At 36.4% G+C, this 17,247-nt stretch overlaps 1 protein-coding gene and 1 long non-coding RNA gene across 4 annotated transcripts in view; both read left to right on the top strand.

Moving 5' to 3' along the window:
* The window catches only part of LOC127946053 (uncharacterized), a 137,435-nt gene that overhangs the window by 28,824 nt on the left and 91,364 nt on the right, over positions 1–17,247 (top strand). The gene's annotated exons all lie outside the window — the stretch shown is intronic.
* LOC127946049 (double-stranded RNA-binding protein Staufen homolog 2) overlaps positions 1–17,247 on the top strand; it is a 118,882-nt gene that overhangs the window by 31,429 nt on the left and 70,206 nt on the right. For all 3 annotated transcript variants that reach the window (XM_052542335.1, XM_052542333.1, XM_052542332.1), the window contains exons 6-7: positions 5,121–5,280; positions 11,701–11,808. In XM_052542335.1, the coding sequence (XP_052398295.1) occupies positions 5,121–5,280; positions 11,701–11,808 (268 nt within the window). The remainder of the gene's footprint in view (positions 1–5,120; positions 5,281–11,700; positions 11,809–17,247) is intronic.

Genomic DNA, 17,247 nt, shown 5'->3' with positions numbered 1-17,247 from the left:
TCCATCTGCCATCAGTGGTTCAGCCGTAACATCATGAAGCAACAACAATACTTTTTGTATGCGAAAAAAAAAATCACTTTATTCAATAATTTCTCTCCTCTGTGTCTCTCCGCATCACCGAAGTGCCATTCTGGAGAATATCCGCTGAATGCAGGCAGCGTACACTCTTCTGTGTCAGCCTTGTTCTATGGGACAGAAACAAGCCTCCCGGTTTTCATCCAAAATATCTTAAATTGTGTTCTGAAGAAGAACGAAGCTTTTACGGATTTGGAACGACATGGGGGTAAGTGATTAATGACAAAAGTTTCATTTTGGGAAAGTATCCCTTTAACTCATGCTTTTAATTGTCAATAAAATTATCATTAAAAGCCCAGTAGATACATTTATGGTGCAGAACTGAAACAACACCACAAGCACATGCTAAATTATCATATTTAGTTATAATTCTCATATATAACATTTTAAGTTTAAGGACAATTTGTTTTAAAGTAAACGTTTGATTTTATTTCAAAAAAAATTCTCCATGTTTAACACATGCTTTTATTTATTGGATTTTCAAAATATGATTTGAAATATAAGGTTTGTGCTGAACCAATTATTGCAAGAATTAAATGCAGATATATTTACTGTTTTAGAGACCCACATTGCTGATTTATATGGTTGTAGTAGTTACTCAGTCATTGTGGGATTATTATGATACAATTTTATTGGGCAGGAATATAGTTCTGCATTTCATTATAAGGCATGTAACACTATCTTTTCTTCTTTCCTGGTGGCTTTGGCATGGGCTTTGACTTCAACATCTCCCAGATGGCTTCAATTGGTATCAAACTTAATATCACGAGCCCTACAATGAAATGGAAGTTCTCTATTAACTGAAACGAAATAACTGGAACATTTATGGAAAAGTATATGTAGATCAAATGACCCTTAGTTCAGTATAATTCAGTACACTGCACATGTCTGTTTCAGTTTTAGACTTTTCTCTGTTCAAGTTTAAACAATCATGAAAGCGTTTAGCATAGTCATTGGCCAATGATGCTGTATTCTGCCTGCAAACTTTCACCTCAAATTAACTAGAATATTCTGCTTGAAAAAATTAATAATAAAAAAACCTTTGGCCTCTTTCAACTGGTGCATTTTATGTTAAGTCAGCTGTTCATCAACCCATTTTGTAGTGGAATGTACGCAGCTGTTCAAAAGTTTGCTTTTTTTGTATATATTTAGTATTTTTATTCAGCATGGATGCATTAAATTGATCAAAAGTGAGAGCAGTGGCTTTTATGATGTCAAAAAAAAAGATTTATATTTTAAATAAACGCCTTCTGAACTTTCATCAAAGAATCCTGAAAAACTTTAGTTTCCACAAAAATATCAATATAAATTTTTTTCAGCATTGATAATAAGAAATACTATCAATTAAGAAATGTTTCTTAATCACAAAATCAGTGTATCAGTAAGGATCATGTGACAGCTTTGCATCAAAGGTATAAATTATATTTTAAAACACAAATGCTACCTTGGTGAGCATAACTGATTTCTTTCAGAAAAAAATAAAAATAAATCGTACCGACCCTAGTCTTTTTGGTAGTGTATTTGCAAGTGATTTCTGATGGATAAAATCAAGTCATGCCCTAAATTTTTCAATTGAATAACCTGTTTCACTCGGAAGCACATCAAGTTATGGAAGTAAAAAGGGTACCATTTAGTTCCAGCATCTGATTCTAAGCATTTCTTAACGTCCAACACCTTTTGACCTTGTTCATGAATGTTGCTGATGTATTTTTAATTCCCCAGTTGCTGATAAGAGCTAAAACTGTGAGAGCGTGATGATTTTGGAAAGCAGCAGCTACTTTTTAGCACGGTTTGGTCCCCAGATGCTGCAGAGGAGTGTGAATGGGTTCTCTCCGACGAGGGAAGGGGGCGAGCTGACGCTGGGTCAGTCAGTAGCGTTCCTCATAAAGGCCTTAAAGTGCAAACAGACCCTTAAATCTGCCCACTGAACAGCCGCCTGACAGCCCTGCATGGGTGAGCCAAAGTTAAGATAAAGAAAGCTGGATATATGTGAAGCCGCTTTTGTTCCGGGCTCCTTCGCTTGGAGCCAATGGGAGTCATTATTTCACCAACTCATTGTTATGTTATTGACCCCATGGAAGAAGGGCCCTTTAATTTCACCATTTATTACTCTACCAATATTGTTCGGGTACCGCCTCAGAAATAAATCTGTCTTTTCTCTAGTTGTTTTAAAGCTTTGTACACCACTCCCATCAGCCTTTGTGTCTTTAGACACTTACTTCATTGGAGCTCAGTGACAGCGGAGTGAAGGGGGTACATAATAATGTCCGATACAGCTGCATGCATAGAAAGAATGGCTCTCGATGCTATACTAACTGTCCGAAAACAGACTAGTCCATTTTCTAAATAGTTTAGATTTGTTTTTAGCCGTGCTTTACTTGGAATGCAAACAGTTTCGATGAATTTCCTTTAAAGCATTCATGAATGTTCAGACGGATGCATCACATCTCATGCTGTTTTTATTTATTTCTTTTTGTGCATTGAATATGTATCGGTCAGTATGTGAATGCTCACTTATCTTACTTTTACATTTAGATTGCCCCTGCTGTCATCAGTTGCTCACTTAAAGTTAAACTTTAAAACTTTAATAACACTGATAAGTAGCAAATCTCAAAATAAATGTCAATTTTTCATACTGAATAATAATTTTTACATACTCTTCAAACTTCTAAAGATTAGTTTTCTCATTTAGCTAGTTGATTTATATGTATCCTTATACAGAGTCTAGATCACATGTCAAGTTATTTTTTAAACCTGGAAATTTTGAGTTATTTAAAACAAAAGTCAGCTGAAGAATTATGTCTTATTGATATTGTTTAAGAATAGAATTTGAAAAAAAAAAATTAGATTTGAAGTTTTTTTATGTATTTTTAAAAAACGTTATTAAATACTAAAAGTAGAAGCATTTTAAGTAGTGGTATAATATTGCGGTGCTTAAATTCACTTTAATTCACTCCACGGTTTGAAACATTTGTGAAAAATTTATTTTACTTTTTACAGTTTTTTTATATTATTTATTTAGACAAAATTGTAAGGAATTTAATATTCATAGAATTGTATTTTGTGTGTCATTTATTGGTTCTTGGCAATGACATACATTTTTATTATTATGATTATTATTGGCTTATTGTATCTGCTGATATTGTAATATTGTTGTATGCCTCATATATTTAAAGGGGTCATATTATGATTTTTTTTTTACAGATCATTATTCAAAATATGTTGACATGCTTCAATGTTCAAAAAACATATATATATTTGTAAATATTGTACATTATTGTAGGTCCTCTATGCCCCGCCTCTCTCAAACACATTGTTTTCTACAAAGTGGCTCCTTCTGACATTCAAAGTCTGCTCTGATTGGCCAACTGACCCAGTCCATTGTGATTGGCTGAACATCGAAAGCATTGCGAGCAAATGTAACGCCCCTTTCCATAATCGCGACCTTCTTCTTTCAAAATAAATCTAAAGACCGTTAATAATGTCCTTAGTTTTACCATCAGTTCAAGCCTGAAAGAGGAACAGAGTCGCATGACAGACACAGTGATGAAGCTTGTATGTGTTTGCAGTACACAAGCCACAGAAGGTTAAGACAGCTGACTCCACTGTTTGACCATCTCTCTCTCTCTCTCTCTCTCTCTCTCTCTCTCTCTCTCTCTCACACGCATGCGTGCACACACACGACATGTAAAACTCCGCATTTGAACAGTCAATAGCAAATACTTAAACTAATAACAAAACATACTTACAGTAGCTGATTCAGAAGCGCCAGATTGTTGTAGCAAAGTCAGATTGACCTCCTCTCCTAGGTTCACGATACAGTCGTCCATATAATACGTTGCTGTTCTGTTGTAAGTAATCTTAAAGATTCCTAAATGCATCTACTTTCAGAAGGCCAAATAAAGTGCTTTTGCTTTGGCCTAGAAACACACAGCATCTCCCTGACTGCTTCAACATTAACTGCGGTTACTGAAACCACGCCATCTTTCTTTGCGTGAACTTTTGGGTGGCATTACGCAAATATTCCCACATCGTGACCAAACGGCAACCTCCCACGCTCTCTGTGAAGTCAACAAGGAAGTGACTTAAACTGTAATTTGTCAACTGGCCACTAGAGGCTGGCTGCAGAAGGGACACAATCCTATAGACTCCCCATGGTAATATTTCCAACTTCACAGCAGAAAAAACATGTTGACAGCCTGGCTCAAAAAATGATTTTGGTCTATATAGCAAATTTTCCCCTTCATGACAACTGTGATGGGAGTACATTTTATTTTTATTTTTATAACTCGTCTGTTTATTTTTTTTTAAGCCTTAAAGTTATGCATAATTAAGTGTGTGGCCACTTGAGTGACAGGTGGATTGCTGCTGCTGTCACCACTGTCAAGATAGGTGGGCGTGGTTTCAGCAACCAGCTCCCGCCTCTTTGCCCATTTTCGATTATCCGGGAGTGAATCGTGCTGACATGCTGCCAAGATGGCAACGGCCACCTCTGCCCACTTTGAGCTTCAAAAACACTTTTTGGAATCCTACGGGTGACGTCACAGACACTACGTCCATGTTTTTATACAGTCTATGATCCTTAACGTATACATGTGGGGTCGTGGCAGAGTCTTAACTTTGATAAAGAATATTTCTTTGGTTTAAGACTCTATTCTCTGTACCTTCAGGGATCTTATCTAAGCAAAATCTGCTTTTAACACTCCAAAGAGAAAGGAAAACTCTAAATCGCATCATATGACCTCTTAAACTTGATAGCATGGATGGAAAAACAAATCCTTATTTTTATTTTATTGCTTCTCTATCACCACAAGTCATGTTTTTCCCATCATTCCTTCCAATTAGCAGCCGGCATGTTCAATTCATCTCCTGGTTGCTTTTCTAGTGTCTGTTGTTTCCATTCTTGAGTTTGCACAGGGATAAAACTGCCAAGTTTCGATAAGATAATCCTCTTATAAATCAAAGGGCTTTTTTTCCTTTTACCTGCTTTTTTCTCTTTGACTCAACCTTTCCTTCTCTGTCTCTTGGCCCTCTCCCAAACCTAGGTACCATTACCCAGTGCCTAAGGTATTTTATGTGCAGCTGACAGTGGGGAACAACGAGTTTATCGGAGAGGGGCGGACTCGCCAAGCTGCCCGACACAGTGCAGCCATGAAAGCCCTTCAAGCCCTGAAGAACGAACCCATTCCAGAGAGACCACCTCAGGTAACCTTCACAACTGTCCCTCCTAACTGAACACACACTGCAAAGCCATGCAATCAAACCTTTTTTTAATTTCATTATTTCATAATACTCGTATTCAGCAAGGATGCATTAAAATGATCAAAAGTGATCTCATCCTGTATCCTGAAAACATTTATTTTCACAAACATATCCAGCAGCACAACTGTTTTCAAGATTCATTATAATACATAAAATATGTTTCTTAGCTATCAAAATCTTACTATCATATTAGTATGATTTCTGAAGGATAATGTGACTAAAGTCTGGCATAATGGCTGCTTTATATTCAACTTGCCATTTCAGTTAAAAACATATTAAAATAATAATAATAATAATAAAAATATTTTAATTTGTAATACTATATAATAATATAATTGTTTTACTGTATTTTTTATTTAAATTCAGCCTTTGTGAGTATAAGAGACATTCGAAAACATAAAAAAACTAAATAAATTTTGAATTTTTGAATTGAGTGTACATACTTATGATAATTGAACAAAAATAAAAATCTTATGTTGTTTACCAAACAGTTTTTGATATTTTTCCAGATATAAAATCTGAGACCATTTAAAAAAAAAAAAAAAAATAGCCGAATAAGAAATATAAATATTCTGTCTAAGAATTTATCATTAAAAATGTCTAATTTGTAATGGATATTATTATAAAATCCATTAAACAATATATATATATATATATATATATATATATATATATATATATATATATATATAGATCACATATAGATCACATATATGTGATTTTATAGTATTTTCACTAATAGTCTGGGACATTTTATGTGTCAGTTTTCTGTTCATGTGCTCTGCATATTCATAACCTGATGTCAGGTAAAAGTGATATTAAGGCTTATGATATTTAAGAAGACACAACTGTCCTTGTTTCCTCATCATCTGTCAATGATCGCAATATCTAGCTATGTTTGAACGTAGCTTCAGGTCCTCCTACAAAATACTAATTTCTCCCACCGGAAATCATATTACCTTGTGCCCCAAATTCCTGACATTGACCAATGTTATTTAAACTGCAGTGGCGCCTCTCCTGTATAGTCGTGTCCCTCTTCTGTCTCCATAATGAGGGCTTTGTCAGACGCTTCTTCCGTGTATTGCTTTACAAATTGATACACCATACCTGTGCACACCTCAGGGCAAAACCGTGTTCGTCTGCATGTCTCCGCACTCTTGTACCATATCTCAAACCTCGAGGATGAGTATTATGCTCACACGAACAAACACACACACAATAGGTTTCATTCACACATATTTGTGCGCACATCTTAAATCACTAATTATGTGTACTTGATCCCTCATTTAGAAGTATACAGATTTAATGACCAGAATGAGAATAAGAGCAAATTTATGTGCATTGTAAACTTTTAAACACGTATAAAAAAAGGTAACTTATGTTGTTGAATGTGACAATAATGAATGTTACTTATATTACAAAAGACTTCTGTTTCAAATAAATGCTGTTCTTTTGAACTTTCCATTCATTAAAGAACCCTGAATGGATATTACACAGCACAACTGGTTTTAACATTGATGATAATTATATTATTTTTCTTGAGGACCATATTACTAAAGAATAGAGTAATGACTGCTAAGAATACAGCTTTGAATCACAGTAATAAATTGCACGAACATTTTAAAATAGAAAACAGTTATTTTATATTGTAATAATATTTCACAATATATAATCTTTACTGTCTTTGCTTAGAATAATCCAGATTTATCTACATTTAAATAATAAGAGCAACTTTTTGTTGCAGACTTTTCTGTGAATATAAATAAGGCCGTTTGCACCATTATTAGGGAATGAGAGTTGGTGTTTGTGGCTCAGCTGATTTTTATTGTCAAGTACACAATGTTTTGCTTCCCTTCAACACGCTCATAAACTCACAAAGCCAATTGTTTACCATGTGCTAACAGGCAAATGAGCACATGCCAGAGTTGTGGAGGGAATAAACAAGGTCGCAGTATGTACAGTAAGCACAGCTCTGAATGGTTAGTAAACAGACCTCAGGAAGCTCCTCAGTCCTGTTCAAGACCAAGTGACGGGGTCCGTCCTCTGGTTGTCATGGGAACGGTGCTCAGTGACCGCACACTGTAAGCAGGAAATCTCTCAGATGAAGACGTGCTGACAGAAAGGCGGATTTGAGGGGTTTTCAAAGAGAAGTGGATGATTAATCCATCAGAAATGTTGATTTTCAATTTGCCCTATTTAGCAGATGTTTGTAAGGCATTTGTTTTATATCAGTCACTAATGGCTTCTTATTTTAGATTCTAAAAAAACCTGAGGCTCAGCCTGATAGATTCAGATGTTGTTGATACATAAAACACATGTGTATTAAAAATAAACAAAATGCTGTGTTAAAATCAAGGATGTCAAAATAATTGAAGTTTTTTTAGGGGGCGTTTTTCTCTCTTTCTCTCTCTCTTTCTCTCTCGTATGTTTAGCAAAGACAACTCAATAGCATAGTTTTCTCGACTGAATTTTATAAGGACCAGATAGCTGTGGGAGGCTCTCAGTAACTACAAACCCGATTCCAAAAAAGTTGGGACACTGTACAAATTGTGAGTAAAAAAAAAAGGAATGGAATAATTTACAAATATCATAAACTTATATTTTATTCACAATAGAATATAGATAACATTTGCGTGTGGCAATGTGTTTTGTTTAAAGCACTATATAAATAAAGGTGATTGATAACATATCATATGTTGAAAGTGAGACATTTTGAAATGTCATGCCAAATATGGGCTCATTTTGGATTTCATGAGAGCTACACATTCCAAAAAAATTGGGACAGGTAGCAATAAGGGGCCGGAAAAGTTGAATGTACTTGCAACTTATTAGGTCAATTGACAACATGATTGGGTATAAAAAGAGCCTCTCAGAGTGGCAGTGTCTCTCAGAAGTCAAGATGGGCAGAGGATCACCAATTCCCCCAATGCTGCGCCGAAAACTAGTGGTGCAATATCAGAAAGGAGTTTTTTCAGAGAAAAATTGCAAAGAGTTTGAAGTTATCATCATCTAAAGTGCATAATATCATCCAAAGATTCAGAATCTGGAACAATCTCTGTGCGTAAGGGTCAAGGCCTAAAAACCATACTGGATGCCCGTGATCTTCGGGGCCCTTAGATGGGACTGCATCAGATACAGGAATGCTACTGTAATGGAAATCACAACATGGGCTCAGGAATACTTCCAGAAAACATTGTCGGTGAACGCAATCCACCGTGCCATTCGCCGTCTAAAGCTATCTAAACATGATCCAGAAGCACAGGTGTTTTCTCTCAGCCGAGGCTCATTTAAAATGGACTGTGGCAAAGTGGAAAACTGTTCTGTGGTCAGATGAATCAAAATTTGAAGTTATTTTTGGAAAACTGGGATGCCATGTCATCCGCACTAAAGAGGACAAGGACAACCCAAGCTGTTATCAGTGCTCAGTTCAGAAGCCTTCATCTCTGATGGTATGGGGTTGCATGAGTGTGTGTGGCATGGGCAGCTTACACACCTGGAAAGGCACCATCAATGCTGAAAGGTATATCCAAGTTCTAGAACAACATATGCTCCCATCCAGACATCCTCTATTTCAGGGAACAGCTTGCAATTTCCAACATGACAATGCCAGACCACATACTGCATCAATTACAACATCATGGCTGCATAGAAGAAGGATCCGGGTACTGAAATGGCCAGCCTGCAGTCCAGATCTTTCACCCATAGAAACATTTGGCACATCATAAAGAGGAAGATGCAACAAAGAAGACCTAAGACAGTTGAGCAACTAGAAGTAGTACCTGTATTAGACAAGAATGGGACAACATTCCTATTCTTAAACTAGAGCAGCTTGTCTCCTCAGTCCCCAGACATTTGCAGACTTTTATAAAAGAAGAGGGGATGCCCTGAGTGGTAAACATGGCTTTGTCCCAACTTTTTTGAGATGTGTTGATGCCATGAAATTTAAAATGTTTATTTATTATTCACATTTGATATGTCAATTATGTTGTATTCTGAATAAAATTTTGAAATTTGAAACTTCCACATCATTGCATTCTGTTTTCATTCACAATTTGTACAGTGTCCCAATTTTTTTGGAATCGGGTTTGTAATATTTCTACAACTGTGGTGCAGAATTATTACGTTATTTATTATGCATTATAAGCTGATGACACCAACAATAATATAAAAGTTGTTATTAATATGTTTATTTTATTTTTTTCACGTTAGCTTTACACTATACAATCATTTAATAACTATACAGGTAAAATGTTAAAAGGCATGGAAGAATCATAGCAAAAAATATGACTAAAATAAAATTCTGTAGCCAATATAAATTTAGCTTCCAGTCAGAAAAGTAGTACTTCAGTAGAAGCTGCTCTTTTGTGAGTGTGATCTTGATGTTTTTTTTCAATCCCTTTCCTGTCCTCACAATTGAAATCATTATTTAGAAAGTGTGCTGTATTTGAAGTACGTCTGGGTGTATTTGCAGTCTGAGGAAGAACAGCCTGGTCGAAATGCTCCTCAAAATCTGGCCAACACTTTAGTTGTGTGAATGTTTTACTTCTTTTGTGCATTTTAGACTCCAAAATCGAGTGTGTAAACTGATATATTAGCCAAATCTCTGTGTTTTTTGATCATTACAACACTTAGCTTGTGACCAGTCAGATCAGTTTAAAGGTCCCATTTTACGCGCTTTTTTGAAGCTATGATTGTGTTTACAATGTGCAATATAACGTGTTCATGTTTCGCGTGTAAAAAAACACAGTATTTTTCACACAATTCACCTATCTGTATACTGCTGTTTCCACTGTCACAAAAACGGGCTGATGACTTTCTTGTTCTATGAAGCCTCTCCTGCAGAAATACGTAACGGGTTCTGATTGGGCCAGCGGTACCTGTGCTGTGATTCGACAGCAGCTGAGAGCAGGCTGACCTCCTGGTAACTTGATTGGGCTAGAACGCACGTGCTGGAGTGGAGATGTATTTATAGTCACAGGAGGAGCGTTTTTACTGACGAGAAGCGCATGAAAATCGCATTCGTTTTTTTTGCACAGTCCTAACATCTAGTTAAAGGGCAACGCTGTTTAGCTTTGTTGTGTAATAAGTTACAGAAACTGTTAAACGCACCAACTTAAATAATAAAATACACTTACCGGTTGTGGTCCATAAACAACGCCTTCTCCAGACAAAGAGGGAACTGCTCCATCTTTCAAGAATAATCTTTGTGCAAATCCAGCATTAAACTGATTGAGATTGAGAAAGTTGTCCTCCGCAAGCTGTCCTCAGCAAAATAAGCTGCACATAGTTTTACATGTGCATTATAATTTTCGGGAACCGAGTTAAACATAAATTGTAACCATTAATCTCAAAGTACAGCGTTCCTGGGAAGCCCAAACAAAGATGATTGGACTCAGAGATGAAAAAAACAGCGTTTCAACAACATGGCGACAAACACAAACAGCTCTTCCTTCTTCTCCGTCGGAGCGCAACAAGGCCACACCCCCCTGTTTGTGAATTCATGTGGGCGGTGGTTAGTAAAAAAAACTGTTTTAGTGACGTTATTACTGCAGGAACTAGAGGGCTGTAGTCCAAACGGGTCGTTTTTTGTAGGCAAATTCTGTTAAATCAAATATCTCGTTTTGCATTGAACTTTGAGCTTTAGAATTTTACAGATATTATTTATACTCTAACAACAACATTACACACTAACTAAAGTTTAAAACATGGAATCACAAAGAAGGGGACCTTTAAGAAGGGCACTCGGACAAACCTTCACAGACTGTCACTGTTGTGTAAGAGTTCTATTGCAGCTCCTGTTATAGTTGATAAGATATGAATCAGAACTAAGGCCCCGTCCACACGGAGACGCGTTTCTGTGAATGCGCAAAAAATTTTTATCGGATAGGCGTTTCGTCCACACGCATCTGCCGTTTTCGTAAGGTGAAACCGCTATTTTTTGAAACCGGGTCCCAAAGTGGATAAATTTGAAAACGCTGTCTTTACGTTTTGGTCTGGACGACTAATCCGTATATTTTCAGAAACGATGACGTCATCAGCCCACGTCTCCCCCCTAGTCAGACACCTCTACGTCACGTAACAGCAACAAAAACATGAACAAACACTGAATGATTGTCTTTTTATTAACTAACATTAACAGTAATTTATACATAATTTCTTCGTGCTACAAAAAAAAGCACAATTGTTGAATAAGACAAAAAATGTTTTTGACACTTCTGTTAGAGGGAATATTGTTGGTCTAGCAGTTTCTTTTTTTTATTTTTTATCATAGTGATATACACAGTATCAAATAGGCCAATATACTGGATAAAATGTTACAGTTATTTTTTTGTAATAGGTCTGTTTTGTGTTTAACTCTTTCAGTGTTCAGAGGAGAAGATAGAAACGGAGGAGAACAGCGATGTCAGCAAATCCGAGATCAGCCTGGTCTACGAGATCGCCCTTAAGAGGAACCTGCCTGTTATCTTTGAGGTAAACTGAGCTACTTGAATTGAGAATATAAAGGTATGTAACACTACTAAGGATAGATCAACAATCATCTTCATTGCACAGTTATTTCCAGTTCTAGTGACCCAATCCAGCTTATTAAACATTTTCTTTGTGAACATGTTGTTTTCTCAGCTAGACAGCACAAAAAAAGTGTCATACAGTAGGTGGCCAACCAGAGTGTGTTTTCTCTCTGTGCGAGCGCCACTGCGTCTGCAAAGTGCATTTGCAGATTTTGACATCTGAGTGGCACTTTTATGGAGCACTAAACCTGCAGAAATTAAAAATAAATTAATAAATATATAGATAAATAAATACATGTGATAAAAGGAAAATAAATAAATAAATGATGCAATAAAAACAAAAATAGTTCATTTGTAATAAAATTTAATCCCGAATTTATATTTTAAATTACCTTTTTCTTTTATGTATTTTTTTAATCACTTTTCTAGATTGCTCCAGGACTGATTTCATGTATTTTTATATCAAATAAAAAAATATTTATGTGTGGTAAAAAAAAATTCAAGGCACTTGTGTGTCTATAACTTTTAATACTTTCGAGCATTATCAAATCTGGTTGATAAAAAAGTAAAGCCCAAAGAGTATTTTTTCAAAAGACACCAAAAATTATGTTTGTAACACACTGAAGTAGGAAACTGTTACAATTTTAAGTTAGGTAGAGAACTTTCAGCTGTGAGTCCCATAATGGTGTTAACGGCGTGGCCCTGCAGCGGCGGTACACTTGGCGGTATAAGGCGTTTTGGTTTGCCACCTAATGTATGCTATTGCAAGTGTAAAACAAATTATGTTGAATGTAATTGTTCCAAATCAACTTCCTACAAGAAGGCATCCTTATTGCATACAGGACTTTCAAATGTATAGCGTTCCCGAAGTACACAGGAGTTTAGGCTTGCTATGAATTCTAATAGATTTTGATGTTAGCATTTTGCTAAGCTAACTGCTATACTCTAAACATATACTGCACACACAAATAAAAGTTGAATAGAAAGTTTTATCTATTCAGTTTGATAACGAATAAAATATTTATATTGGCTCAACCTCCGTCCTGGATTAATTTTTTCCATCTGAACTTGTCACAATGCATTCTGGGATTGCCTTTTAGTGTATTATGTATGTGTTGCTGCCTCAGACATCCAAAAAAAAGATGAATGTTTTGGTGCAGGTTTTGTGTTGCGAGCATGCTTATGATGCTTTAAAATACTGGCTAGATAGATGTTTAATAGGTTTTGGAACCGAGCAAGTGTTTCTCTTTAACTGTAATGTTTCCCCCCCTAACCTTCAAGTGTTCATTCTAATTGAATCAACATCCAACAGAATATATTTAGACATCCGTTCATTTGATAAATGGAAAATTACTACGTAGCTTCAGATAAAGAGGATAAAGTGGGTAACTGATAATAGTAAATGCTTGGTCTTGGTGAAGCTCTGTAAGCATCTGTTAAATCTAGTAAATGTAATTGCTTTAAAATTAAAAGCATTTATTGTGGGAAGGAGGGTGATTTGAACACCATTCAAAATCAGCACTTCATTAAAGAACTGTATCAGAGATGCTTCAAATCAACACAAACCTCAACGCTCTGTATAAACACCAGAGGAAGCCTGAGGGTCTCTGTAGCCTGACTACTACTGCATCCATGTTTATCTTACATGATTTTCCACGGCTGTCTCCAACTTCACAATCTGCAATCATCTACTTGGCTTTGGTCAACCAGAATCTTCCTGACGTGCGTTCTCCACTTGCATGCAATCTTTTACGTCTGGGGACCCCGATCTAACTGCATTTGGACACACTGTTGCTCTTTCTTTCTTTTTTTCTTTCTTCAAAGTTTTGACTGTAAGTCATCAGTGAGAGCCTGGACTTTTTTCAAGATTGTTAGATCTTTTCAGGAATTTTCTCCCCAGCTATTTGTAGGAATGGAAATGTTTTTTGTTTCTGATTCAGTTGGCACACAAGCATGGATATTACAGAGTAACTCTGAGAGAAAGAAACCATGAAACCATTTCTTGGTCAAAGATGTGGGACACATCTAAATGTAATATTTAAATAAATAAATATAAATCTGTGTGACTTACTTTCCGTGGAACACAATAGGAGATATATTGTGTTTGATTCATGTGTATGAGACTTTAGTCATATATTAGTCATATATCCATATATATAATCGCATGAAGATATTCCATGATTTCAGTTTTATTTTGATTAATTGTGCTGCCCTTAAAGGAACAGTAAAATATATTCTTCCAGTGAAGAAACAAAGTCAGGTTTGGATTGACATTAGGGTGAGTAAATGGTGACAGAAACGTTATTTTTGGGTGAACTATCCCTTTAGGTCAACCCGAACAGTGTCTCAGCTGTTCTCTTATGAAATCAAGGACCACTCTCACCTTCTTTTCTGTGTCAAACAATATCAAACAGATGTCAACTTCAAAGAACAAATACATTAATCACAGTTTCTTGTCGTGGATGACGCCTTACGGAGATTCAAGAGTGGAAACTCGCGCCAAGAACCACCCATCTTGTACATAAGTACCTTCCCTCAGGGAATTCACATCAACAATCCATACAAAAGAGCTTTTCTTTATTATATCAGGTCTTGCCATTGTCCCACCCTGGCCTGATACCTTGCCTTTTCACCAGGCTGAGGACACGGCGGTCTCACTTATACCATATCTCCCCTCGCATCCATGGGATGAAGAATGATCAACCTCATGTTACAGCGATTCCTTCCTTCAATTTGATCTCCACTGCCAAGCCATGCGAGACAGAGAGCAGACAGAGGAACTGGCCACCGTCAGACACATGAATCAAACACTTGCTGGAACCTCGTTCACTGCCTGAGGATGCCATATCATCTGTTGCAGACATCACAACCTCGTCTGCCCCAATGGAGGGAGTCAGGCACCGGTGCCAAGACCTCCTCACAGTCCTCGTATAACCGATGAGACTCATTCACCGGCTGGAACTGCCACCTACCTACCTCAGTGTTTTAGCTGCCATGGAAACTGTGTCAGGAGGCCAATGCGAGAGTTACCAGGCCCGTTTTGACTTGGTGGTGTAGTTGGTAAAGTAACCACATTTAGCACAAAATAAGAATGATGTAAAAGTATAAAGGGATAGTTCACTTTTTTCTCATTTTGTGATCTTTTACTCACCCTTATATCATTCCAAAAAGTTTGACTTTCTTTCTTCTGCAGGAAGAAGATATTTTGAACAATGTTCACCTATTTTTGTCCATATAATGAAAGTCAGTGGGGTTTAAAATGTTGATAATTTCCAAAATATCTTATTTTGTGTTTCACAGAAGAAAGTAAGCCATACAGATTTGGATTGATATGAGGGTGAGTAAATGAGGACAGAATTTTTATTTTTGTGTGAAGTTTTTTAGGAGATTGTGCCCACTGTTTAAAGGGGTCATATGATGGGATCAGAATTTTTCTTTTCTCTTTGGAGCTCTTGGTGCATAAAGAAGATCTGTGAAGTTGCTAAAGACTAAAGTCTCAAATCCAAAAAAATTTCTTTATAAGAGTTAAACCATGTCAATCATGCCTACCTAAAACTGCTCATTCAAACATGCCCTTACATGTCTATGTCATGAAGATTTGCTTAACTCCATCCAGATGTTCTTTCAAAGAAAGAAAACTTTTATTCTCGCTGTTGCCGCTGCCACCATGTTGTGGAGATGCTATATCATATGATGCGATCATATGATATCATATCGAGTTTATGATAAAATTTATGTTAATGATGATAAGCTCTGGACATTTTTACTCAGTATGGACTAATCTAACATCCTATCACACAACAGAAATAAATGTGACAGCAGCCAGACAGTTCATGTCACTAATAAGTCTGCATGTTCTGTGTGTCTGTGTGAATGCATGGAATAGTTTCGTCTGATACACAAACTCAAACACACATGACTCACTGTTTTGTCGCAATATATGAGGACATGAACACATGAACTTCATCTCCAGAGATGCTTGGAGAGTCACTTCACCAGCTTTATGCAGTTTCGCTTACAGTCAAAATTTACCGAAAAATTACCGTCAAATACACACTGACACTAAAACTAAAACTAAAAGAACTTCAATTTGTCAAAAGTCTGGTTTAGCTTGAAGTAATGACCAAATATATTACTACTGTAAACTAAAATGCAATTCTCAAAGTAATAATAATAATATTGTAATATTAAAGCAATATCATACAACCAAGTTATTTATTATTATTCATTTATACAGTTCTGTTGTGCAGCATCTTATCTGATAAAATGAAAATGCTATTTTTTGTTTTAAATTGATTTCCATTTGATTACATTTTAAAAGATTGATTAAATTGTTAAAGTTTTAATTAATTAATTCATTTCACTAGACAACATTTTTTATGATACATTTGTATTGAATCATAAAACGTAGAATCCATAATAAATCAAATGGAAAACACAGAATATAGGGGAAAATAAAATGTTTTATAGTGTCCTCCATTAAAGTGTAGCATATGTGTATATATATATATATATATATATATATTAGGGGTGTAACGATACGCGTATTCGTATTGAACCGTTCGGTACGACGCTTTCGGTTCGGCATTATGTATACCGAACGGTTCGTTGGAGTAATTAATTATATTTGAAAAAAAAAAAAAAAAAGAGAGAGAGAAAGAAATATAATGATATGCGTTCAACAAGGTAGCCCAATAACCCAAACAACGTAACAGGCAACGCCCCTGACACTCCCGAAGAAGAAAAAAACACCAACTTATATGTTTATGTTAGGCTACTCAGCAGGCGCTCGCTCACTCAGTACGCGCTGAAGGCTCGTTGCAAAATAGCCAATGCGTTGAACAGACTAGAAATGAGAAGATCCTCCAATAACCAACAGGTCTGGTGTTTGGGTGCACTTTGGATTCCCTTAAGCTATAATGGTGATGGCAAGAGAGTGGCGGATAAAAAAACAACGGTATGTCGCATCTGCAACATGACAGGGTACACCAGCGGGATTACAAAAAAAAAAAAAAAAAAACCAGCGGGAATATCTGGGATATATGCGTCAGTACTATCTGGGAAAAGACGAAAAAAAGGAGAAACATGCACGCAGCAAACTATCCCTGCAGCATTTAGACACTATAGCTTACAGGGAATCCAACCCAAACACCAGACCTGTTGGTTATTTTAGGATCTTATATTTCTGGTCTGTTAAATGCATTAGACATTTTGCAACGAGCCTTCAGCGCGTGCTGAGTGAGCGAGCGCCTTAGGGGCTGTTCACATATCGCTCCTAAAAACGCGTGGAAAACGCTAAGCACGTCTTTCTCCTCCTTTCCAAAGCGCTCGGGCAGAAGCGCTCATGAGGCGTCTGTCTTTGCTAAGCAACAATGACGTGCTCTCTCCATGAGACGCGGAA

This window comes from Carassius gibelio, chromosome A24 (genome assembly GCF_023724105.1).
Source record: "Carassius gibelio isolate Cgi1373 ecotype wild population from Czech Republic chromosome A24, carGib1.2-hapl.c, whole genome shotgun sequence".
In the NCBI taxonomy this organism is placed as follows: Eukaryota; Metazoa; Chordata; class Actinopteri; order Cypriniformes; family Cyprinidae; genus Carassius; species Carassius gibelio.
This window is presented reverse-complemented; position numbering and strand designations above follow the sequence as displayed.